General features: G+C 38.7%; 1 protein-coding gene across 1 annotated transcript in view; it reads right to left on the bottom strand.

Annotated features, from left to right (window-relative positions):
- Nucleotides 1–26,562, bottom strand: part of COL9A1 (collagen type IX alpha 1 chain) — a 66,303-nt gene extending 39,741 nt beyond the window's left edge. Inside the window, exons 1-12 of the mRNA XM_018077821.2 lie at nt 26,378–26,562; nt 25,969–26,042; nt 24,529–24,606; nt 24,255–24,387; nt 16,418–16,814; nt 8,954–9,031; nt 8,294–8,314; nt 7,211–7,285; nt 6,644–6,679; nt 6,472–6,534; nt 4,358–4,411; nt 3,730–3,765 (exon numbers count right to left, since the gene is read on the bottom strand). Coding sequence (XP_017933310.1) covers nt 3,730–3,765; nt 4,358–4,411; nt 6,472–6,534; nt 6,644–6,679; nt 7,211–7,285; nt 8,294–8,314; nt 8,954–9,031; nt 16,418–16,814; nt 24,255–24,387; nt 24,529–24,606; nt 25,969–26,042; nt 26,378–26,391 — 1,059 coding nt within the window. The 5' untranslated portion in view covers nt 26,392–26,562. The remainder of the gene's footprint in view (nt 1–3,729; nt 3,766–4,357; nt 4,412–6,471; nt 6,535–6,643; nt 6,680–7,210; nt 7,286–8,293; nt 8,315–8,953; nt 9,032–16,417; nt 16,815–24,254; nt 24,388–24,528; nt 24,607–25,968; nt 26,043–26,377) is intronic.
- Nucleotides 26,563–27,255: the final 693 nt, after the last annotated feature.

Raw genomic sequence — 27,255 nt, 5'->3', positions numbered from 1 at the left:
GCTCATCTGACCCACGGAGCACATGGAGTGCAGGGACATGGGTAGTAATCCAAAGTCTGCAATCACCTGCTCAGAGACACTTACCCTGCAGATCTGCTAAATACCACTGCCATTCACCACAAAGAGTCAAATATCAGTATTTGTATGTGTACCCTGTGCTGGATACTGTGTTTTAGTAGACCTTAAAATATTTTCAAATTCTCTGTCACTAAATACACACAATCCTATCCATATTCCAGATGAGTAAACCACTAGAAATTTATCAGCTCATAGAAAAGTTTGAGGGAACTTAACAGAGAGAATGGACTGAAGAGTGCAATACATGCACTCAATGTAGCAGGTCCATTTACCAGGATTAGATCAGAGATATCAGCATATTTAAATTACTTCTGAAAAAAAATTGCTTGAATTAATCAGAAGTATTCTACGAATTTTGTAAACCTATCATTTGAAACATTATCTGCCCAACAGATGAGACAAAGAATAAATTAAAACTAAATGATCAAAGTTGTGGGTTCGATCCCTATATGGGCCATTCACTTAAGAGTTGGACTCAATGATCCTTGTGGGTCCCTTCCAACCCAGAATATTCTGTGAAATATTTAACACAGTTACCTGAGAAATGAAGTAGGAAAAAAAAACAGAGGAAAGGGAAAGTAAAAGATGGTAACTGAAGATTGCCAGGATACATTCTGGGGAAGAAAAAGTGACAAAAGCAGAAAAGCAAATGCTGCGTATAAAACATTACATCCTTAATATTCTTTCTAGAAGTTAACCTGAAGTCCTAACTTGGCTAATAAATTCCAGTGGATGAGCTTGAAAACACTGATAATAATTTAAAACTAAATAATGTTGCAGCCAAGGCTTCTGGTTTTCTGTTTGCACTAAGCATTTTAACAACTCAAGCAAGGGGATTTTGTGAGAAATGAACTCTTTGGATAACCATCCAGGGACTACTCCATTTGCAAAAGGCCACTGGCTGAATTCAAAGCAGTGCATAATTACACCTAAACACTCAGCTAATCATGCAGTTAATATGCAGATTCATAAGTGTGCTCAATATGTTTCTAGTAAATGAGGTCTCATGGATCAAACAAAAGACCTCCAAAGGTTAAACAACCCCATTGCTTCACGTCTGTAGTAAAAGCTTCTCTAAATTTTCTCTGAAAATTAGAACCATCACACTCCAGCACTACCACTTCTACCTTTTTGGGGGGTTGGGGTTTTTTGTTTTGGTTTGGTTTTGTTGTTGTTGTTGTTATTAGGTTTAATCTCACTAAAGGTGAGATGACAAGTGCTGGCCATTTTGAGAATCTTCCATAACTGTGTGATTTCTTCAGTACCTTACAGTCATTCATCAAAGGGAAAATTGCATTTATACAAGCTTTCCTAAGAGATTTATTTTGAGCATTAATCTTTCCACATGGATTCAGCATGCATATGTTAACAATCATGGAGCTACAAAATCAAACACTAGGCTTCTTCCTAACATGTGCGGTCTAAGGATTAATCTTAACTTTAGTAAGTACAAGAGTACTTATTAGTATTTATTAACAGTACTTAGTCATGAAGTGACTAAGTATATCCAACTTTTTTTTCTTTAAATAAATAAGACTTCTCACTTCCTCATTATAAATATTCCTGCACATTCACCTTAAAATACAAGCTGCTTATTAAGCAGAAGTAGGACAACTCCAAAAGCAATCCCTACTGAGGTTCATTGAAGCATTATCATCTTAAGGTTGAGATTCTCAGGGCAAACAAAAATCACTCAGCTTTGAACAATGGTCCAAAATCTTAGCATATTTATTGCTTTTATAGTCTCCAAATATCACGTGACAAAAGAACTGCTGCTCTGAACAGAATCAACATTCTATCTGGACAAACTGGTCCATTTTTCTGCTTTCCCAAAGTAGCATCTCTTCCTCAAAATTGAAATTATACATATTTTATATACATACTTTTCCTGGAGGCTCTAAAATTATTCATTCTTATGTTACTCTGTTAATGGGGAGCTAAAATCATGTATGTTTTCCCCAAGTCAGTTTTTATTTCAGCTGACAGGCTAAAGTACTACAGTATTTTAACCAAGTGTTTCTGTAATTGAGTTTTATTTCCCTATTTTTTCCAGTCATAGAATCATAGAATGGCTTGGTTTGGAAGGGACCTTGAAGACCATCTAGTTCCAATGCCATGGGCAGGGACACCTTTCACTAGACAAGGCTGCTCAGTGCCCCATCCAACTTGGCCTTGTACACTTCCAGGGAGGGGGCATCCACAACTTGTCTGGGCAACCAGTTCCAGTGCCTCACCACTCTCACAATAAAGAATTTCTTCTGATATCTAATCCTAATCTACTCTCTTTCAGTTTAAAGCCATTTCCCCTCTGTCCTATCACTACATGCCCTTGTAAAAAGTCCCTCTCCATCTTTCTTGAAGGCTCTCTTTAGGTACTGGAAGGTTGCAATTAGGTCAATCCAAAGCCTTCTCTTTTCCAGGCTAGACAATCCCAATGTGCTCCATCTCTCTATTCATTTTTTCCCATAACATACCTGACAGAGTTAAACTACCTCTTCATTGTAGCTTCACATTTTATAATGCATTGCATACAACCCAGAAATTATTTCCAGTAATATGTGACAGCAAAAAAATTAGAATAAACAAACTGAAAACCTCAATCCCCTAACAGAAAAATGTAAAGGTTTCAGTCTACCTAGAAGCTACCTCAGTTCTGCTATTTTCTGTGACTAAATTTCACTCATATATTGAGTCTATATATTTACAAACCATTATAAAAGTATTACCTATGTTCTAGATTTTCAGGTAAGAAACTCCATCCATGAAAATTAAAGTAAAATGTCCACAGAGTGATTAATCTTAAATTTTAACATGTCTATAATGTAACAACTTGAAGAATAACTTTATCGTTTTCTCTCTGGCCAAATATCGAAATGATTGTTTATCATAAATGTAATGAGTGTTAATAGGATAGGGTCAAAAACTCAAATATACAAGGAGTGGTATACTGGAATACAATGCCTCTTCTATTTAATTTAAATCATTTTTCCAATATGAATCTAATTTTTAATCACATTATGTGCAGCCCTATTACAATTTATGCCAGTCGTCTTGTTCCATTACTCATATTCCTTGAGGTTTTTACCTAGTCTAAATTTCTACATGCTATTCATCACTCACTTCTTCAACCTGTAAAATTCCTAAAGTTCACAATTATTTTCAACCTCAAAAGTGGATGTTAAACCCATCTGCACCCAACTGGCACAGTATTCTTTGTGTGTCCTTTCTCATATCTTGTCTTGTTTTCAGAACGGCCGAGGGCATCTTATACAGTATTTAGATTTCAGTGATCCCATTTAAACACATGGCAAGGAGCTGAAAACAGGAATAACTGTAGACTATGTAAATGAAACATGGGCTTTCTTGTCTCTATAGCATTTTCACAATGAAATGGAAAATAATGGTGTAAGTCTAAAACTTGGGACCACATCACACGCACTCTTTTCTATAGCATACAAACCAAACATAATATTTGCACACTTAGATATAAAGACAAAAAGGTTCCTTGAAGTACTACTTTAATAACTTATGAGTTTTTTGAAACCTCAGAAATAGTTTTTGACTTTTCTTCACTACATTTAGTGGTAAGAATCCTTCATATTAATATTTAAGGTGTAAAAATCTTTTTCATATACTAAACATATTACTTACTGGAAGTCCACGAGCACCTGGCAGTCCTGGCTCACCCTTTAAAAGACAAAAAAAATCAGTTTTTCAAGAGTCATTAGCCATAAAGTTTTGTAAAAAACATACAGGAAAATGTTGTTATCTTTTGGGGATTTTTTCTATATTTAGTGGGCATAGTCTGCCAGTATTATTCACTTCATTAATGTTATGTTGGTTTCAGTAAGACTTGATACAAAGGAAATACTTTTTCAGTATTAAAAAGATACAGCCTCAGGGCTTTTGTTTCCCCTGCCCCAAAAAAATTCAAACATGCTGGTTTCTGATCACTCTGACTTCTGATCTATATTTCATTTGTATGATTGCTGATGAAGTCAGGTTTCACTGCATATTACAGTTACATAATTACAATACAAGACTAAAAGAGCCTCACTACTACCAAAAATGCTCAGCCTTAATGTCACCAATGTAATATCACCATTCCTTGCTGCTGACTGGGGGAATGGAAGCTGCTTTGTACTGTGTGAAAAGGGCCTGTACTCTATAGATATTTTAATATTGTCAGAAAGACTGCAGCATATTATCAGTTGCATAGAAACAAACAGAAATCCTGCTTTAAAAAAATCCATAATTTCATGCATAATTTTGTTCTTACCTTCTGTCCTTTTGGTCCTGGGGCTCCACGTGAGCCATCAGGTCCTGTGAATCCCTTTGGAAGTAGTGCATACAGTGTTAATGCAAGGGTTATGTGGTTTTCTTAATTACAACAGAAAACATTCTAAAACATAGAATAATGAAGCTATTAAATGAAATAAGGAACTGCAGGAGACTTACAATTCAAATATCTACATGTACAGATAGAATTGCACAAGTTCAAAATACTAGCTTCTGGTGACAAACATTAATGCCAGTGACATGTGTCTTCAAAAATGATTCAGTTAAATCATTATTAAATAAAACATGATCTCACACAGTCTTATTTCCTCTCAATGGGAGATTGGTGAATTCAGTTCATGGTTCAGCTTAAAAACCAAAACCTGTGTTTTCCATTTCAAGTAAACTGTTCATTAACAAAACACACACATAAAAAAAAAAGTCAACAAAGCTGCCAGGCCAGATTTAAAGCTGGTCCTTGAACCCACTTGTCTTTCTGGATAAAATCAAAAAGCAACCATGGTATTATAACTCCAAATTCATTTAGAGTTCTTTTGTTTGTTTTTGTTTCCAATTTTATAGCCAGTTTATATGGCTTAGGAACTTCCAGATATCCATAAGAGTTTTTCTTCTATGTTTGTCTGATACTTTTCCATTTTGCTACACTTCCACTTTTTTTGGTACACTTCCAGCAGTTCAGTGTTCACACAATTGTTCTGACAATTTGCTTTTGAAAGCTTACATGATCATTACAGGCAATTACTGTACAGTATCTTTTCACAGCCTATTAAACTTGACACTGAAATAACTCATGAAATAAAATGAGATTTAAAAAGTCAGAACTGCCTCACCAATTAAATACAAAAGGTACTATAAATCTAAAATCCCAATTAAAAGTTAAATGCATGGTAGGAGTACAGTAAGGTCGCATGTTTTGTCTTCAAGTGAACATAAAAAAGGTTCAACATTTCAGAAGACTGTATTCTAGTATTACATTTTCATTCATCTACTAATACAAGGGAATATGCAAGTGTGAACAAATATCAAAAGCTGAGCTAAGTTTAGTGTGTTCTGTTTCATCTGATTGTGTTCCCATGAATTTTGGCAAGGAATATAAAACTATGCCTAAAGCGAATATTATAAGAGGCAATGATTTCTAAAGATCTGCTTATGGGTTTTTGTAACCAGCTACAAATGGCTTATGGGCCTGTATTGTTTTCAGGAAAAAATGAAGTGGTATGAGATCCCACTCACAAAGCCCATTTTCTCTTACAGATTTGAAATCTGTACAGTTTAATTAAAGACTGTTCCAGATCCATGTCCACTAAATCTCTTCTCAAAAACAAATTAAATTTCAGCTCTAACAGCACTGTAACTTTAAATAGATATTAGGCTTTTTCATTTTTACAATTTGTAATACTCTCTAATATGCTAGTTTATTGTATATAATCTATATTTTTGATGTGTTAAATGTTAAAAGCATACTTCCACATGTGTAAATTAAACATAAGCTTGCCCACTTCCTGGCAGAAGATCTAAGTACTAATGCAACAATCTCATTTCATAGCTTTCCAATACTGCTCTCAAGAGAGAGAAATACAAAGAGTTTCCCAAATCTGTTTGAAAGTTTTTTATTGCCACAAATTTATTCAAGAGATACGACCTAACAGGCCACCAACACTAGATGATGTTGAAACTTTGATCCATATTATTTTCCACAGAGACAGGAAGATGTATCAGCAGATCCTCCTCATGCCCTTGCTGCTCTGCCCTGGTACCAGAGGCAGCTTCCAGAGGCAGCAGGATGTTTCCCCACCACAGCACTGCTGCCCAGTGCCCTCTCCAGAGCAGAGTGGCATCACCGACAGCCCTTGTGTTGCTTCTCAGCTGCTGTCCTGGCAGTGCTCAGCCCAGCTGTGCTCCTCTGAAAGGGCATCTTTAGCTTGGGGAAAAGCTCCTCTCCCACCACAAGCACCTCTCGCAGTCAGTAGCAGCTATGAGGAAGACAGAGAACTCAAAAGGAAATCATACTTCTCCGGAAATAGACTAAACTCAAGTATTTTTCCTTAAAAAAAAAAAATAAAGACAAATTTCCAGAAAATCAAGTTTACTCACATCAGCTCCCGGCTCTCCAGGCAACCCAGGGGATCCTGGTTTGCCTGCATCCCCATCTGGACCCTTCAGGATTTAAATGAACAGTTAAGCATGTTTCAGAGAGGGAAACACAAACAAAACTCAAAACCTCTTCTCCCAAAGGAGTAAATGCAAAGTAGCTGAAATCACTTACCGGTGGACCAGGGGGGCCACTTGGACCTCTCTCTCCCTAATAAGATATGAAAAGGAAGGTATTAGCCAGAACTACAGCAAGCTTTTATGGTCCTTCAGGAAAAACACCAATTTACAGATTATCAGAAATAATCCTGAACTGATTCTTATTGTAGAAAATTAATATTAAATCCACATGACCTCCATTACAATCCAACAGAAACTTCTGGCAGGACTCAAGAGAAAATGCATAACAGTGCCTATCAGGAATAATGCCACGAATCCTTATCATGATACAGCATGAGTGATTCTACATAATCCCTTTTGAGATTAGATTTATAAAACTCCTACACCCCATCCAAGGCAGATAATCACAGCATATGATGTTGATTACTTAAAATAAATAATCCTGAATTTTTCACATAATCTCAAAGGCCACTTCCTCCCCTACTCCAGTCGACTACAGAATATGAAACCCATCAATTCTTATGTGTACGTGCAGCCAAATTCATGCTTCTTGGGGTCAAATGCTGACAGACAACAGAGGTACAACTCGAGGCATTTCCTATTTCTAAGGCAGGACACTTACATCAATGCCATCAATACCAGGAACTCCTGGTGGGCCTGGTGGACCTGGGGGGCCTGGTGGACCAGGGGGGCCTCTCTGACAAAGAGTAAAAAAAAAGAGAAATTAGAGCCTGGCAAACCACGGAGCCAGTCTGGGGAGACTGGCATAATGAGAGGCTACAGGTTAGTCAGGGGCTTACAGCTGTGATGAGGAGCTGTGTCCTCACTCCATGTATATCACAGGCCCTATATCCCATTTTGGCTGCCGCTGCCATGACTAGGAACACTTCCCCCAGGAGTGGAACAGGGAAGGTACTAAACCCCACTCCCTGGGCCCAGCCACCCTCCTGTGCCCCACGATGCTGGCAGGACCAGGGCAAGGCGAGGAGGGCTCAGCTCCCCACCAAGCAGGATCTGAATGCCACATGGCAATGACAGGGTGACAGAAATAAAAGTGATCTTTGCCAATCAAACACCAAAATTCACTATGCTACTCGAATTACTCATTCAGCCAACACAAAGGAGACAGTCTTCCTGAGAGTTCGTGCTAGCAAAGAAAATTTAGAAAAACCTTTTCCCTATTTCACTGAGAGGCTCAACAGCTTCCCCTGGTTCCTGAGGATTACATTAGCATCTACAGAGGCGCTTTCTCAAAGACCCAGGCTCCCGAGGGGAGGCGGCAGGCGCCACCAACTTGCGGAAACCCAGGGAAAGGCTTTTTACACGTCTCCGTGCGTATAATGGGGGACTCTGTTTTCTTTGGAGCGAGCTCTGCCCGCGGCCCCACAACGGGGCTCTGTGAGCAGGAGGCTGGCCCGAGCCCTGAGCGTGGCCCCTTGCTCCCCCCAGCGCTACTGCTCTGGACACCTTTCCTCCGCACACCAGTCTTCCCAGAAATTATCCGTCCAGCGGTAGTTTTACGTGGAGCTCAAGCCCCGCCATGCCACCAAGCACCTGCCCGATGCCCACCAGGTAGCACACACACACACACACACACACACACACACACACACACACACCCGCGGGTCGGCAGTAGGGTATGGCAGAGTGGCCTGCAGTCCCTCCGCGTCTGAACCCTGAGCGCCGCCCTTTACCTCCCACTTACCTCGATTACCGTCTGGCTTATCTGCAAGGGAGAAGAACAAAAGTCAAAGTCGGAATGAACTTACTTGAGCCAGGCAGAGGCAAAGACCCTGCAGGTAGAGCCCCAGGGGCAGGATGCGCCGCAGAGCCCGGGCCATGGATGGAGGGAGCAGCCTGTGGCTGCCGGGACGGGCGAAAGGTGAACCAGCTGCAGCCCCTCCCGGCTGCTGCCCGGCCCTGGGGAGGGTCGCGGGGATTGGAGGAACGCTGGCGGCCGGGAAGTGGAGGACTGAGTCCCAGCGGCGCTTTAACCCTTTGCCCTGCCGCTGTTGCTTGGGGATCGACCCTCGCCGTCCCCCGCGGGTTCCCCGGGAACGGGGGCAGCTGCGGAGACCGGCCGCGACAGTCCCCCCGCCTGCGAGGCACAGAGCCCAGCGGTGTCCCAGCCAAGCAGTAGGTGAGGGGCGGGGAAGGAAGCAAGTCACGGAAGGGTTAAAATGAGGCCGCTGTTGCTGCTCTGGGGGGTTGGATTTCTAAAGGCACCAAATTCCAGGCAGGTATGGCAAAAAAGAGCATCTCCGGCCAGGAAGCATGACAAAGAGCGAGGCTCCTGTGGGCTGCAGCGGCGGACAGGGAAGGACAAGACAGGACAGAACAGGGCAAGGCAGGACAGGTCTCTCACCCGGGCTGGCAGCTCTCCGCAGCCTTCGCGCTGGGGCCGCAAGGGGTCGCAGTGAATCACCATCCACTGGATTTCGAACTGGCAAAGGAGATAAAGATCATGTTAATTCGGGTCAGAGGGTCACGCTGGCGGAGGGTGTAAGGGGAGGAATACTGGCACACCACGGCGAGTTTCAAACGGTGGGTATTCAATGACAATAGCTGCAGGTGTGTACGGGAGAGCTGGGCCCGAAGCAGTGCATTACCGAACCCCTAGCTGCACAGGTCTTTTAAACAGCAGCCGAGGGATTTAAGGAGAAGGGAAGATTCATCAGGTGTAATTTTTTACATATTCCTTATAAACACTGGCATTTTTCCTCACTCTGCATGGTCACAGAATAACAGAATACTCTGAGTTGGAAGTCCAAGTTTTCCTCTAAGTGGATAGTTGTGCCCATGGAGAATGGTAGGTCCAAGGATGGAAATATGGTCCAAGTGTGAGAAGTTCAAAAAGCAGGTTTATAGGCACACTGGCGACAGACTGCAATTGAGTAATATACTTGTGTAAAAATTCATGTCTTCTTTGAATACTTGTATTTGCTGCTGGAAAACAACACAGGATTAAGCCAAACCTCTTCTCAGAAGCTGCAACTGAAATTCACTTGATGTGCTGTATAGATTAAAAAACAAACCCTGTGCTAAAAGTTATGGAATCACTCAAACATAAAACTTCAAAAGTATATCCATTGATATATAATGCATCACATGGAATCTTAAGTACCAGAAGCATATTAAATGGTGCATATTCATTGTATCTAAGTTTTTAAGTCTTGCGTTGTTTTCCCTTCACATCACACATAGTATCAGCCTGGCTTATGAACACTGAGTGGTTTATCCAGAGATTTTTCAGTCTGAGGATAACACTTCGAGGCTTCTGTTCCTTTCTTTTTATTATGGAGGGCTGAGGAGTTGGGGAGAAAGAGATGTTTTGGTTTTGTTTTTACTTTGTACAACATAAATCAGAGTCTTTTTCATGCGAGTGTTCTATTTTCTCTGAGAAGCAGAAAATAGAAGTGAGTGTCCAGGGGCTTTCAGTTCTCATTTCTTTTCCTCTCTAGGTCTTTCTTCCTATTCCACGAGCTAAAGTAGCTCCCCACTGTCACTAGCACAATATTATGTCTTCATGCTTCCTGGCTGCATTCTGTGGTCCCTGTGGGATATCTAATTGCACTCTTCAGTCCCAACCCATAAATGATGCAGAAGGCAGACTGGCCACCATCCTTACATTGACTTAGTTGCTTACTGACTGCTAGAGCCAGTAAATGCTCTGAGTCTGAAGTCCTTTAAAATCTCTGCAAGACACCACATATCCAAAAATTGAAAAGTTGCCGCTTTTCTTTTTTTTTGGCTTTCACCTTCATCACTTCAGTACTGCCACTCCTGAAATCCTCTTTATCACATCTCTAGTGTTCTGTTTACTTGGCAGTCATCACAGTTTCCAGAGTGCTGAGACTAGAGCACAATGGAAGCAGTTGTTTCTTTTACCTATTATCTGACACGACCATCTCTGAGTCAATTCTCTCCCTCCTTTATGCACTTCTCATTTTCAAACTTTTCTTAGTTCTTAATAATAGCCAATTGAGTATCATAATATACATATAAAAGAACTGAATATATACTAATACTAATTAATACTACAAGGCGGCCATACAATAATAAAAATAAGAGAGTATCTGGAGTCTGAGGACAAGGACTCATAAAAAGACATCAAAATGGGATCAAATGATACCTACATGTACATCTGGATTCTGAGTCCTGAGTCTCTACATTATTCACCTCGAAAGCTTACTTGAAGAGGGAAAGAGTTCTATAACTGGCTCTAAAGCAGTTTATAAACTATTTATGATTAAACTAATAATCTATTTCTTATTTAAATTAAGTTATACATGGTTTTAAATGACAGAATTTCTAATTTTTCTATTTGACTGTTTAATATCAAATTAAAGTTATAATAAATAATATTAATATTGATAAATCATCCGCTCTGTGAATGTAATGTGAAATTTTGTCATTCTACACTTCTTTTCTTAGAATGCTTCCCTCATTCATGAGAGCAAATGAGCAGGGCTGTGGAAATGGTTCCCTTTCTGCAGAAACCATAAGTTTGGCAGTAAATGGAGTGAAAAGTGGTAAAAAAAGAAAGGACAGCTTTTGGAAAAGACAGACAAATGTCACTGAATGAGCCTGGTTTTGCTTCATGATTCTTATATAGTGCTGACAAATTATTTAAATCAAAATAGCCTTATTAGGTAACATTCTGCATGGGCCAGGAGGAGGGAATTGGACATCTGAAAGGAAGCATTGGATACAGTTTTGCAAAAAAGCTGGTCAGTAGCAACTGTTACTGAAATCAATGGTCTGGAGTTGTGCTTTCAACTTATAAAACAGTACAAAATCTGTAAACACCGAAAAAAATTATTTAAGACATACCACCAGCAGCCAATATACGCATCAGCACATTCTGCAGGGTTTTTTTTGGTGAAGATAATCTTCATAAAAGGGAGGGGGAGGTACTTTGATGGTGTTTGTCTTCCCAAGTCACCGTTATGGGCAATGAAGCCCTGCTTTCCTGGGGATGGCTGAAAACCTGCCTGCCCACGGAAATGGTGAATTAATTCCTTGGTTTACTTTGTATGCATGGCTTTAGCTTTACCTATTATGCTGTCTTTATCTCAACCCATGAGTTTTCTCACTTTTATAATTCTCTCCCCAACCTCACCATGGGGTTGAGGGAGCAAGCGGCTCTGTTGGGCTGAGTTGCTATCTGAGGTTAAACCACAACAGATGTTTAAGACTCATGGGTCAATATTGCTGACATATTTTCCGGGTTTCCTACAGGATTTCTGTTTCATCTTAATTTCTTGGTCAGCACAGATATAATTAAATTAGCTGTGTCTGTCTGTTCACTCTTTTGTCCTCTTAAATTCTATGGAAATGCCTGCAAATGCCCACAGCTTTTCACATCTCAGTATCAACTACATAATTCAGTTGTCTTATTAGTGCTTTAGGTGAGAGATGTGAAAGTTAAGTAAGATGTAAATGAGACCTAAATATATAGAGTAGTATTTTCAGTATAGCATTAGTCACAGGGATGCATTTAGCAGTACCGTAGGCTTTAAGGAAAACCATGACTCTCAGAGCACAGTTTTAGGTCTCTTGTGGGAGAACTGGCTCCTTGTACCCCACTGGGCTACTGTTGGCTTGGTGATGATTCAGGGGAAGACATCCCTTCAGGGGAAATACAACTCAGCTAAGCAATTTTCAGGTGGAAGTTTTCTACAATGTATGTATTTAAACACATCTCATTCTAGAGCTATTTTAAATGAGTTTTATCCATTTTTCTACATCTCTATAATAGGTTTTAGAGTTTCATTTTCCTTGCATCTTTTTTCAAAACCTTCGAACAGTACAGCCAATTCTGCCATTGTTTGACTTTCCACTGCCAAGGGTTCAGCCTTATGGATGTGAGATTTCACAAGGTGAAAAGAAAACAAACTGAGACGTGACTTTTTACAGTTCATGAACACAATCTGTTCTGTGGTGTAAATTAATCTCTGTTCAGCAAATATTGATAAGCAACTTCCTCTTAGACAATACAAGTCATGTAGCTGCCCTTAACTTTTCAATGCCCTAGAAGCATTAAATGTTGATCAAATAATGACCAAGGGTCACTTCTAGCAAAGTGTTTAGTGTCTATTACAACATAATCATGTTAATGCCTCTGAAATCACAGAAACTAAGGCAATTATATCATCTCACAGCAATTATACTTTGAGCAGTAAGAAATTAATTCTCCTACCTTCCTATAAAAAACATGTGATTTAGGAAGTAAGTTCCTTTCAGTTTTAAATTGATGCTATATCTCACATTGCTCAGAGTTTATAGTGGATTATTTGAATTACTTTTATATAAAAAGAGCTATTTTCTTTTTTTATCAAAAAAAAAAAAAGGATAAAAGGCATCTGTAAACCTGTATAAAAATTTGCCCTCCGTAAAATGTGCCAGAAATCCTGGAGTAAATCTTTGTAAAGGCTCAAAGTTAAGATGCAGTTTCTAATGGAACTATATCTAGTGCTCTCCCAGGCAGTCATGGCAACAAGAAGCAATAAAGAATCTCTTTTAAAATTATATGTATTACAGTGAACCTATAAGAAGTAGACCTCTTCTGCAAGATAAAGAGAGTACTCACGGAATGCTGGGAAAAAAAGAATAAGAAACGCACAATTTATGTCTGTGTAATATCATCAGAAGTAATATAGTTTAACAATGTCTGGAAGTAAATTAGAAATTGTACCTGGAGCATATTAAATACTCAAGACTGTTGAGATGTTTAAACTGACTGTAGTCAAGCAAGTTAAAGGATAAGCCTAGAATATCCCCAAGCACAGATTCATTTAGTCAATTTAAAGAAAAATAAAGTGCACAGGCGAAAGCAAAACTTTCTGCAATATAAACAGACATTTTAAAATCAGTAGTCCATCAGATTATGTAATTTCTTTATCATAATTTCAAAGCATATGGTCTTCCTAAATCTACATTTTTATAATATCAGATTGGACCACTACCATTGTCATTTCTGGCTTCACAGTACAGGCCATGCAATTCAATCTAGTGAGTCTAATGTCAAACCCACAGTTCTGTCTGAAATAAAGTATATTTTTAGACATCCAGACTCAGTTTAAGAATATAGCTTGACTCTAACTTTCTTCCCTGACAATTTGTTTCAGTACTTCATTATTCTTTTTGTAGAAAAGTGTGCATCATAATCCTGTTTTAAGGCTTTAACATTTTATTTTTTTCATAAAATACACCACATATGACTGAGTCTTCCCAGAAACATGCTAAAAGTATAAATAAATATTTTCTGCAAGAAGTGGTGAATTGTAAAATTTAGTTAATTCCATTTTGTTCTTTCACTCTTGAAGATGTCCTGTAGTTAACATAGCTTCACACAAGTGCCTAATTATGTACATTCTTAAACACAGACATAGCAGAACTTAATGCTCAACACATTTCCCCATGAGATGCCTGAAGAGCTTTGGGTAATCAGTGTTCCTCATTTGTATACCTTGCTGTAAAGAGCAAGTCTCTGCAAAACACAGGCTGGAGAGGAAAGGGGATCAAATTTAAAATTCCTCTCCTGTTTTTCCTGAAGTCTTTAATCATAGCCAAAAGTCACCCAGAGCACCAACAGGGAAGGGAGAAAAGCCCAGTTCTTGACAAGGTGACCTTAATATCTCATCTCTCATTCCATTTGTAAGCTGCCATTTCTAATTACTACTTCAATCAGGCAAAAGGAATCCTCCTCATTTTTAAAGGGATGACTCTTTTCTAACTTGAGGGCCTGGTTTGCTGTAGCATTGTATACTAGCTGTTGTAAAACTATTACATTAATACCTATTGCTTTCTGGGCATTTAATCTAAATATATTTCCAAAGAAGAAAACAATATTGACATAGATTTTTTTTCATCCTAGTAACATACATAGAATATGCGTAATGTTTTCATCATCCTACACATCCATTCATCCACCAGTATCACAGAGCAGTTAGCAAAGCTAAGATACAGATGCAGCTAATGAGCACATTATCAGCTCCAGCTCATTACTTTTGAATGATATTTTCAAAGACTTTTTGTTTTCAGCAGAATTAGTATAACCTTTCAGCTATTGATATTTGCTAATCCACATTTATAGCAACATCCTAAATAGCTCCTTTCAGACACCTGGAGAAGATTTCTGTCAGCAATCTTCAAGTAAAACTGGTTTCAGTGCAATGCAGTACAGTAATTGTACACACAGAGGTGATGAGACATGAGATGCCTCTCTTGTTGCAATGTTTTCCCTTTCAGGTTTACACAATGCTGATTAACCTGTATCCACGTTTTTTTGCAAACAGCATGAAATATAGTTTAAAATTATGTCTCACTTCACTCTTGTTATTTCAAAGTTGTTGCAAAACTTAAGTATAGGGATGTGGAAAATGGTTACAATTTAAGTATCTGGTTCTTTTTTACCATTCAACTTGTTTTGAAATGAGTACTCTATTGATATAAAAGGAATCTTGGAGAATGAAGAGGGTAATATACAGAACTTTGCGAAATTTTGTGGGTTTTTTTTTTCAACTGTGTTTTGAAACTATTTTCTTCTAAACTAAAAGTGAATCCAGAAATAGCCTTCCCAAAGTCCTAAATGTCATTTAGTGCCACAGTAGGAGAAACTTGTCACATCATTCAGCATGAAGTGCAGTACAATTCATCGGCTGAAAAAACACTAGCTGAGAAAACACTTTCATGCATGTCTGAAAGGCAAAATTCAGATTCTACAAATATCTTTCTGTCAGAAATTACAGACATGTCATTTTTATGTGTTTTATATTAATTGTTTATCTCAGAAACTAAATCAGATAATCAAATAAAAAAATCCTGAGGCTTTCATATTGAGTTTTCTTTGCTGAAGAGCACAAATATTTCCACAATTAGACTGAGCTTAAGTGTCTACTACAATGCACAGGGAAAGGTAAATATCTAACAAAGGGATTCACAGCAGCCATGATATGGGAATGGAATGCCCTGAGCTAGCCAGGAGAAGGTATTGGAAATGGGTAGGCATTATGTCTAAGCTATTCTGGGCCCTTTGCTTGGATTGGATCTAGTCCCTAATGCTACCCTTATCCCTCATAGGATTTATAAACAAAAACCTTCTTTGAGAGTGCACCATCTACACCAGGTCAGTCTTTTTCAAAAAACTCGAGCTACTTAAATATTAGAAGCAACCATTAACACAGTCATACTAGGAAGGACAATGATTACAGCAGTCTCCTGAAGTGTAAGGTACTCATTATAATCTCTGATTTAGGACTGAGGTTTAAACATAGGTCTCTTATTTCCTTCTAAGTGGCTCAAAAAGGATCTCCATCAATCTCCCTTACAGGAGCTAATCCCTTTGCATTAATGATCTAAAATATTTATTCTGCCAGAGACACATTTAATTGTCTCTAGCTGATGGTTGCTGCATGCATATGAGAGGGGTCCCAGTTCTTGCTCAATAAATGTTTTACTCTCTTTGGTGTGAGGTACAGCCCACAAATCCATGTCCCTAAACTTCCTTCTAGATCACACTCCACACTTGAATGCCCAGCTGGTACATCCAGACAGAGTATAATCCATTGGAAGAAGTGTGGATGTCTGAGAATTTTCATTATTGAGACATAGACATAATCTGGGTCATCTCTTAATTTACACAGTATAAATATATGCGTGAAAAATTCAAAAAGCTAAGATAGTACTTACCTGCCAAGGAGTTGTTATTTTCTGCCATTTCTGCTTTCAGAAATCATTTGAAGATGCATTCCACACAAAAAAAAATAAAACAAAAACATTTGATGCAAAACACTTTTTTGCAGTAATAGAAGGTTTTGGAACTTACCGGCACTGAAATTTCAGGATTATTTTTAAGTTTTCCAAGCACAGCAAAGCCATCAATGCTGATTTTCCCTTTTGGTTTTATGCTTAAGGATTCTATTTTAACACAGTCAATAAAGAGTGTGACACTGTTTGCTTCCACAATTATCATCAGCTTGTGCCATTGGGAGTCAAACAAGAAAGGCAAATGCAAAAATGACGCCGTTTGTAGTCTTCCATCTGCTCCTTTATAAGAAAACTCAACACTTTTCATTTGACCATTAAGATTCACTCCAACTTGTTCTTTTCCTGAAAAGTCCTGAATCTGCCAAATAGTCCAGTATTTCTGAAGTGTGGCCCCAGTCATCCGAAAAGTAGTCAGAAAGGAATATTCGTCAGGCAATCCGTTGGAATATATAGCACTGTGTAGGATAAAAATACAGTAGAATTGTTGTGTATTTGTTCTGAAAAGCTCCACATATCACCACAGAGTAATGAGAAACCATTACTCAATGAAGCCATATTTCAACCATGCTTGTATCAATGTTCTTCTGCATGCAGAGTCTCAAAACAGGGTGTCTTTTTGAGTCGTTAGTGTTACTAATTGTAGCAGGAACTGATTCAGAAATGCAGATTCTTCCAACGTTGCACAATGTTTATGGTAACCCTTCTAAGTTTAATGGATGGACTCCTACTTCAGATTTAGAAAGTATATCCTACAATTATCCTATTTCCCGCTATTAGACGTATTAAATCAGTCAATACAGTGTGACTTTATAATTGCCCAGGTAGATAGTCAGTGCAGATCTGATTTGATTTTGATAAGAATGTCTTTTGCAAATGTATTTTCTTGTTCAGCCTGCCAATAACCCTTTGTTATTGTATTAGCTATCTCTTCAACAGAAATCATTCAACAAATCATTCATTGACAAATATAGGCATGTGAGAACCCACACTAAAATGTATTATGTCCTGTGACATTCAACCAGACTACAAGTAGAAGGGACAGATTTGCCACATATAAAACATCTCATTTTTTTGCAATTCCTATAATGTGAGATTTGGAAACACAGGTAGGCCTGGCTGTGTCACTGTGCAAAATAACATCATTTTTTATCTCACATATATCACTGAATCTAGTAGAATATTTAAGAAATATGCCTTTTCCTATTCCATGGATCATAAAACTGTAGTGTCATATCCTGTTGATATCAATACAGTATTTGCCATCTATCCACATTTAAGAAGTTGTATTTGAATAAGTTTCTTAAGTATGAAGATATGTAGAGCTATTTTGTCCCAACATTCATTAGAACAACTTCTCAGACAAGTAGGCATTTTGAATAAAGATAATATTTGACTGGCAGATCAATCCTGTCTTAGCAGCTATTTAGAGAGCATTAGTGAACCTTGGAATTTAGGGTAAGAGGGAAAAAAGCAGGAAAATGGAATACATTAATTCTCTTTCTGTATGCTTGATGACTACTGATTTAGAAAGAATACTTCCAGAGGCAATCTCCCTAATTTGTAGTTAATGTCCCAAGCTGTAGTACAGCTTTATTCCAGCAGACAGCGGCACAGCCTCAGCAGATTTCAGCGAGGACAGGGTGAGCCTGGCAGCAGCAGCAGTGGCTTCACCTTAGGAATAAACTACCCACACTGCTGATGTTTCTCCTTTTTCCCTCGAGCCTTTACATACACATGAAAGCTAGTAGATAAGAAAGTGGAATGTTTAGCTGGAAAATTAGCTCATTGTACAAGGTGTGGAGATATGCAAAGTTGAAGAGGGGTCTCATTGCCCATACCTTTAATCTGTGGTTTGCTCTGAATTGTGTCTCTGTTGACTGTGGATGAAGTAGTCGATCTCAGCTGGTTTTGTTTGATACGATTTTACCTACTTTATTGGCTCTTGCCATCTCAAATGCAAATGTCAATGTGTGGACATTGTACCTTTCCCCCTGTTCTGAGCACTTTGCAGTGTTTACTACTGTCCCCTATCCCTCCCTGTGTTAGGCTTCTAGCTTATGCAACATGCTTATTTATTCTTTCTACTCTAAGATACTTCCTATCCCTATCCAGACACACATTCACTCTTACTAAGCTGCTGATCCAGTTCGACATGTCTTTTACAGCCCTTTGTGTCCTTCCTCTGTAATATCTCTTAAACAAGTATTTCAATCTCCTCTACTGCTAAAACCTTAGCTCAGCTGAGTCATTTATCTCTTCAGTTGCTGAATCCCCTGTTTGTTCTACAGAAGAGCTGATTTTACTACTACCACACTGAAGGCAATATTGTTAGGTAATTTTTAAATAGCCTTGGTGTGACATTCCACTTTCTCTATTAAGTTCAGTGACTTCTGGGAATCTGATACACAGAGCTCCACAGCTAAAAGAAGCAGTACTAGTTCCAGACCCACTGTGGAGAGGTTTTCATTCTTCCACTGCACTGATAAGTTTTGCTTTCATGACAATACTGGTTAAACTATCACACACATTTTCATCCCACCTCAGCTGATAAAACTATACTATCAAAAAAAAAAAAAACCTAACAAAACAAAACAACCAAAGAAACCAAAAAAAAGTAAGTAAACATACTTTTTGATTTGAAGATTGTTTATACCAGATTGGCAAATGAATTTTTTGCACCATATTTGGCTATAGAGTTTGTACTTTCCAAGATATTATTCTTTTTTTGGACATTAAAATAAAAAAGAAATATGTTAACTTTTTCAAGAAATATACAAAGAAGAGAAGTTGTGTAAGAGCTTCTGACAGTGGTAAGAAAAAGTTAAATTATAAGAAATTTGTATATAGAAATAAAGATAAAAACTCAGTGCACAAACATGGATAATTATTTACATTTTAAAAACCTTTTAATAATCAACCAGAAGAACTGCTGCCTTTAAAGACTCAGTAACATGACTCAACATAATGAAGCATGACCCATCACCAGAAAGGTACTCTGCAGGGGACTGCTACTGTGTAAGATTTATACCTATAATTCTACAAGCAAAGCAGAGGCAGATTCTCATCTCAGTTACTCCAATGGTAATGATCCTTTCATGGTTTCAGTGTATTTCAGAATGCAGTTCTTCTCAAACCCTGTAATCCTTATACAGGCAAAACCCTTCTGAAGACAGCATTTTAAAATAGTAAATATTTGTAGTCCATGGCAAATTTAGCATGATACTTAAATAAACAGTTGTAGACAAGTTATGTCTCCATCTCACTGCAAAGTGAAGAGTAGTGGGCTCTGTAATCTTATCAAACAGCTGATAGCTGTATAAGCACTCAAATTATTTTGGTAAATTATTTTTAATATACATGTTTCCAATTTCACTAATTTATGGGGGTATTTAGCAAATATAAATTTAGATTCAAGTAAATGAGCAAAGGAAGAATTAATATAGAAAAATATTTCAAGCACAAAGGCCAGCTTCATTCCTGACCCATTTCCTATCCAGTTAAAATTGCCAGGGATATAAACCATCAGAACCTTTTTTTTTATTTATTTAGTTTTGTATCTTAAGTTTGTAAGAAATCATTCTAGTCCTGCTTTCCTTGTGTACTCAGACTATTATTAACTTCTTTAAACATATACAAAGTCAAATCAATTTTTTTATCAGATATTTGAATATTTGCTGGGGTTTTTTTAAATACCTGGGAGTGGGAAGTTTGAAACATTTGTAATTCATCTAGGGGAACTTCTGAAACACTATTATTTTCTTTTAATCTTTTTCATAAATAGCTAAGACTTTTATAAATCCTGCAGTTCGAGTGCTTACAGGGAAGATTTCCTTGAGATTTCAAAGCTAAGTCTACCGAGGCATCAATACAACCAAGGTAAGTCATCTGGCTAGGTGATGGAAACCCTGAGCCATCCCTCTGACTTCAAGATTCACCAGGAGCAGAGTACATTAAAAGGTTAACTATGTACCTATATAAATTCTATGAAGTAACTGCTTATTTTATTACATTTGCTTCTTTCAGAGTTAATTCCTTGGGTGAGCTCCGTTGCCCACTGAGTTAACTTACTCCTTGCTAAAATTTTGGAATTTTAGAAATGTTAGCACAACTCACTGGAGGTGGTTGTAGGAATTGCTCTGGCCAACCTCATGATGATGCAGTACCATGTACCCTGGGTTGGGGGTTCCTTTGCTCAATCTGGAGACACTTGTGTCTGCATCTCCTCATTCTGCCTGGTATCACAGCTGACCTGGCAGGCACTCCCTGGCAGCCATTGAACAAGCAATAAAAATGAAACTTAACTCAGCACTTTTAAAAAGCATCTGTCCTAAATCATTTGCCAGAAGTCATTTGTTAGGGCTCATTACTCTCAGCTGAACTTTATTCTTCAGAAACATCCAGTTCTGAGCTAATTATTTCTTTTATGAGCTAATTAGCTTCTTAGCTGCATTTTGTCTTTTCCTTTTCAATGTCATCATCAATATCTGTGTTGGATACCTTGTAATGTAAAGTGAAAAGAACCTGAAGAACTTCGGTGGCTGAATGAAGTAAAGCCAGACCTTCAGGCATATGCATTTGAGGAGTATTACTTCACAGAGAAGCATTGTTCCCAAAGGGAAAAAAATGTGAGAAAATCAGCCTACCAAATTCTCTGGATGTTCCAAACTTACTGATACAGTTTTATAAAATTCCAATTTTCACTGTATAATTTCTTATCATAATGTGTTTGTCATCTCACCTGTCAAAGTTGCCTACAGTACACCACTACCTCAAATATAAACACTGCTGAGAAAGCAGCTTCAATTTTTATGTTGCTCTGCTTTCTAGTGAGATGAGGACTCAGGCAAAGAGGTATAATTTCTGGATTTGTAGGCTACCTTCATGTAAATAAATTCACTAGGCCTAGGACTTTTCTCTGATATTAAGTTCAGATGGCATGAAAAAGTTTAAACCTGCTTACTTCCAAAATATATTGACTACATGCAACCTGTGCGTTGGGAATGATCTGTGGCCTATACTAGCCATCAAGCTGTGCCCAGGAATTGTTTAAGAAGTGCTTATCAGTCTACACCCAAACCATGCCATGGTCTTTTATTTTAACAGTGTAGATGATCAAGGAGGGACCTTGTGATGCCACAGTTGCATTTGTGAAGTTGAAGGTTTAAGATTTCTTCCAATGCATAAAGAAAACAAGCCCTTTTCCCACACATAGAAATGTATCATGAACATATTTTTTAAGTTTTCAATTAAAGATAAACACAATTATTATCCAAATAACCAGTCTTAATTTTGTGCTTACTAACTGGTGGACACTTATAACATGTGCACAGATCAAGTTGAAAAATGATGAGTTCACCAAGTCCAGAGACAAAAGGTATGAGTAATGGCAGTTCCACACTAAGTTATTACACACACTTATTACACAAACAACACTGTATTGATTCTTCAGTAGATTTTATGCTAGAAGAAACACTGACCAATAGAATTTCTTTGGATGATGGGAGAAGCCAAGACTTGTATGCAATCATTTCTGTTCATTGTGTGATATACTTCTGCACCTTGGCAAAAGTGCTGAGCAGCAAAAGTACCAAGCTACAAATCAGTAGCATTTTAAGAGAGCTCTGTGAGCTTTTCAAGGCATGAGCTGTTGTTTCAGCAAAGGCTGAATCAATATACAGAGCCATGCCCATTCAATTGACCTTTCATTCCCACGCCACTGTAACATGGGCTTATCTGCCTCAGTATAATCATCATGTGTTAGTCTAAAAAGTTATTTTACAATTGCCAACCTGTTTATTGAGGGTCCCTCCCCAGTGCTCCTACAGCACTTAGGCTGTATCAGCCATCCAGCTCGGGAAAACCATGCTGGCCATTTTTTCAAAACTGACTCTAGTTTTGCCTCCCGCACCCCTTGGCTCAGCAGGAGCAGAGGAGGAGGCAGGGACCGAAGGATGACACTCTCCGTGTGAGCGCCCGGACACAGCTATGGTGGCTTTAGCACCGCGGATACGGACAGCTCCGCAGGGGTGCGGGCGGCTCTGCCCTGCCCCGTCCTGCCCTGTCCTGCCCTTCCGTTCCCTCCCCTCCTCTCCCTTTCTCCTCCTCTCCCCTCTCCTCCCCTTTCCTTCCTTTACCCTCTCGTCCTCTCCCTTCCCTCCCCGGCCCCGTGGGGTGCAGCTGCTGCCCGCTGGTACCCCGGGAAATATCTATTTTATCGTTAAATAATCTAGTTGTGAATAAAGGGCAGAGAGGGGTGGCTGGAGGGAAATGCAGGAGTTCAGGGCTGCTGTGATGCCTGGGTTGAGAAAACCAGAGATATGCCCATGCCGTTAAAGAGGCTCAACCCTTCTTGACATGTTCTATATAATTTGCTAACCCCTATAATGCTGCTCAGGGTTATATCCCAAATTCACACGAAAAAAAACCCATCCACATTATAAAGACTGTGTGGAGGGCTCTGGTCTTAAAAAAAATTGCTTGAAACAACTAAGGTGTACCTCTCCTGTGCTGTTAGCCTCAGCTGCTTACTGCCAAGTTCACTTACTTCTGAGTCAGCTTACTGAGAGGGGCACACTGTAAATAACTGGAGCAGTGCAGCAAGCTCGGGCTCAGTGACAGAGGAACAGCAGACTGATGCACTAGAGCACAGTCAGGACTCAAGCCTTAATCCATTCCCTGGCCCAACGAGTCCAGTGGCAGGAGTCAGCTCAGATGCCATAGTGTATCAACAGAACTGGTATAGGCTTGGTCATGGATAACTTTTTATATCAAGCACACATCTCACTAGAGCCATCTATCACAATAAGTCTAACCTTTCTTAAAAATGAAACATTACTGCTTTGATACCTCAATTTGTTTCTGAGCTAAGAAACATGAGTTGAAAATCTGAGAATCTCCACCGTTTAGTGAAATGATGATCCCACTTGCTATCTGTGTTTGAATTCACATTCATACACTAGCAGCCTTGATTTGTGTCTGGGATTGAAAGCAGTCGTGAGTAAAATGTAACTAATCACTTAAGCTCTAAATTAGCTTAACCTGATGGCTACGAAGGTAGAAACCAGGAGGACTGCAGCAAGCAGAAGTTGTCAGTGATAGCTGGAGTAAGACAGAAACACTTCACACTCCAATTATTCCTAGCTGAAACGGTAGTCACATTAACGGTCTTGCCAGTTAATTGCTAAGTTAAGGCATTCTTAATTACATAAGGTGCTGGAGCAGAATCCAGACTTGCCTAAATTTGGCAAAGACAACTCTACCCTGCTGTACTGTCTCTATTCCTTCACCAGCAGCAAGTCTAGCCTGTAAAGCACAAACACAATTAGATTCCTAAATCCTGGTTCCTATCACCACTTGACTGTGACATGCTAAATAATAATTTTCAACTTTTATAGATAAGGTGACCATAAATTGGTTATTTACCAGTTATCCAAACAAACAAAAACATCTTGCCAGAGAATCAGTCAGCTGTTATCCTACCTCATCTCTGCAATCCTTGCATGATCAGATTGATCCTTTGTGTCAATGTTTTGAGAAAACTTTTCTCCCTATCCTCCTGTTATTTTTTCTTTGCCTCCATTTCGCTTTTCGAGTCATCAGCAACTTTGACATTACTTCCTAGAGGTGAATCCCTTACTATCAGCAAATCTGGAGGCACTCTGAGCACTGTCATTGGTCAGAGGAAAGTGGAAGTCCCTGAAATCATTGCTACATATTCAGTCTGGTCTGGTGGCGGATATGAAAAAAAAAAAAGTAGAATTTCTCTTTCCCCTTTCAAAAGCTTTTCAAATTAGGTGATCTAGTGGGAGGGATCTAGGTCTGGTGGGAGGTTCTACCCCTTAAACAATAAGATTGCAAAATATATGTATTTTAAAGCCAAACAACAAAGGCATTACCTGGTTGGTATCCTGAAGTCTACATTGGGTCCTAATTTATAGGCCACTTGTAGAGAAGTGGAGCCCACTACTCTCTCGATAACTCCTTGGGAAGCAGCTTTTTCTATTTGGAACTGAGAAATCAGGTCAAAGCCTACAAGAAAAAACATGCATATCCAAAATGTAACTTTCATTTTAATTTAATTAGAGAATTGTGCAGTCACAGGGCTGAATATAACCTGCTAAAGCTTTCTGAACAGCAGCTTTTTCCTGAAAAAGTCAGGATGCTACTTGCCTGGTAAGTCATCTTGACCAATCCTGATTGTTGGGCAGAGCTCAATTCTGTGACTGGCACCCAGAATGACTGGCAGTCCTGCAAAACAAGATGAATTTATTAACCATGTGCCTGCACATTTCCTCAGAACATCTTAGAAAATTAAGTGAAGTAACTGTATGATTATTATTAATTAAATAAATATCTAAATAATAATGTTTACAAGTATATAATAATTTAAACTGTACTCAGTGAAGTGAGAGGTCTAAGAAAATAAGCATCTGGTTTTAGAGAGCTCCATATTTTACTTGATTGATTATTTGATTTATTTTTTTAAGCCTTTAAATGAGAATGTTATAATAATTCTTCTCTTGCAGAACTGTGGAGAAATAGTAGTAGTAACATAAGAAGTCCTGCTGTGTAAGGAGTTTTGGTTTGGAACTTTTGGTGGTTTAAGCAAAAAAAATGCCGGTTACCTAAGTCAACACTCTCCTAGTCCCAAGGAAACTTAAACAAAGTTTATGCCAACTACAGATGTTGTTGAGAAACAGTTGGCAACTTTTCCAGCCTCTCTAGTATTCCAGGTCTTCCCACCTTTCTTTGTGCCACATTTGATCACTCATGAAATACAAGGTGGAGGCAAGAAGAACTTACAGACCTTTTTCGTTTACCCAAAAAAGAACATAGAAGAAATTTGTTTGAGGAAACTAAATTTAAACATCTAATTTTTCAGAATATTATTTGTCAAAAAGCCTTGTAATGAGCATAAGACCTGCTTGATTCCCCTAATTTAAGGAAGGAGAAAGGAAAAATAAACATTTATTTGAAGAGTTTAAGAGCCATGTACAAGTCCAGTATCAAGTCAATCTGGAAAATGTTAGTAAAGTGGATAGGGAAGAATGAAGAGTAGGAGTTGGAAGGAGATGCATTTCTAACCTACAGAGAGCCTCTTGTGTGCTGCAAAGGCTCAACCCTAAATGTGGGTTTCCTTCTGACAACACAGGCTTAAAGAGAACATTCAGGTTGACATGTTACACCATAGAAAAGACCTCATTCTATATTATTTGATGAACATATGGCTGACATCCAGCCGTTTACATTTTATGCCCAACAAATAAAGTATAACCAGTTTATTGACACGTGTAGCAGAAGAATATCTAACTAGAAGCACTGAAAGACAGGGGAAGGTTTGTGTCCTGTATCTACCACCTATATCCAGATTTTAATCCATACCTTAAAAATACATCTTATAGCAAGTTTAAAACCAAACACATAGCTCTCGCTTTTCCCCCTCTTTTTCATATGCATCCTTCCATACATACATCCATACATAGACATAGACAGTTCTCCCTTTGTGTGACGGCTAGCAAGAGAGGATTTTAATTTTGAATAAACACAGAACATTCTTCTGACATTCAAAATTACAGAAAGATGAAATGTGGATAAATTCTGTCTCCTTACTTGATTGGTGCTGGATGGTTGCTGAGATGAAAGACCACAAAAAACTACACACGTAAAAGAAAGCTGTAATTTTCCTGTGAACAGAAAGAAAACTCAAGTATGAATCTATAGTTTCTGACAGATTCTGTTATTAAATTTCTCCTCCAAGCCATGCACAATAAATGTATAAAAAAAAAGTTAAGGATTTACTAACAGATTTGACAATTTCTTTGACAAGAAGATTTCTTTACATGAGAACTTTTTATTTTTGCCTTATAATAAAACATGTCAATAAAGTTCTTTCTATTGGCAGTTCCTTCATATAATGCTTTCATAAAACCAAACAACAAAGACAGCAGCTGGCAAGGACAGCTTTAACTGTTCTAATCTCTTATTTACAGATGTCTCTAAATCCCACTTGTTCTCTTACCAGTGTCTTTTCATCTTCACTGCTGGCTTTGTTCACTTCTCTCATGTGAATACACGGTGTATATCGTCACACTCCCTGCTTCCCTCTCATTAGTCCCACAGAGGAGTGCAGCAGTGGGTGCAGACAGCTCCTCCTGTCCCTCGCAGAACCCAGCAGAGAGGGAGGTCCAGGCTGCTGGGGCGGTTTTAATCTTGCCAAGGGAAGGAGGTGGAGGCTGGACAGACATGTGTCCTGGTGGGCTCTGAAGGCAGATCTCTGGAGGCAGTTGAATATAAAGAAGCCAAAAGAGCAAATGAAAGTCTGCTGCTTTCACCAGCGTTAGAGCAGGGAGATTAGGAAAATGTGAATTCTGCAATGCCATTCTCTGAATGGTGGGGTCTGCTGTTCAGACAGGCAGAGGAACGAATATGTACCAGGAGGTTTGAGGAAGCTGGTGGCCCTGATGTGAGCTTTGAGAACAAGGAGATTCTGTCCTGTAAGGAAGGAATTTCCATTCCTCACTGATTTATTCATCAGGTAGTCTCAGAAGAAGTCTCTCTGGTGAGGTCTCAGTTGGTTCTTGTGAATAAAATAGATTATTTAAAAGTGTTTTCATGGCTTAAACTCAAACCTTTCCAAAGAATACACATAGGCATTACAAAGCAGACTCCTTCTGTTGTCATAGGTAAAGCACTCCCTTTCCATAGACTATTACATATGTTTGGATACACAAAGACATTTACTTATATTTGTTCACATGGATGTAAAAACAGAGAGAGAGTCTAAAATCTGTATGCATGAAAAGACCAAGGAAAATAGACTAAACAGCCAGAAGGTTCTGATAGTTATCACAGTCACAATTTATATATGTATAGAAAAGTATGCTTTTCAGGTTGTGC

This window comes from Manacus vitellinus, unplaced genomic scaffold (assembly GCF_001715985.3).
Source record: "Manacus vitellinus isolate BGI_N305 unplaced genomic scaffold, ASM171598v3 scaffold_4_pilon, whole genome shotgun sequence".
NCBI classification, from domain to species: Eukaryota; Metazoa; Chordata; class Aves; order Passeriformes; family Pipridae; genus Manacus; species Manacus vitellinus.
This window is presented reverse-complemented; position numbering and strand designations above follow the sequence as displayed.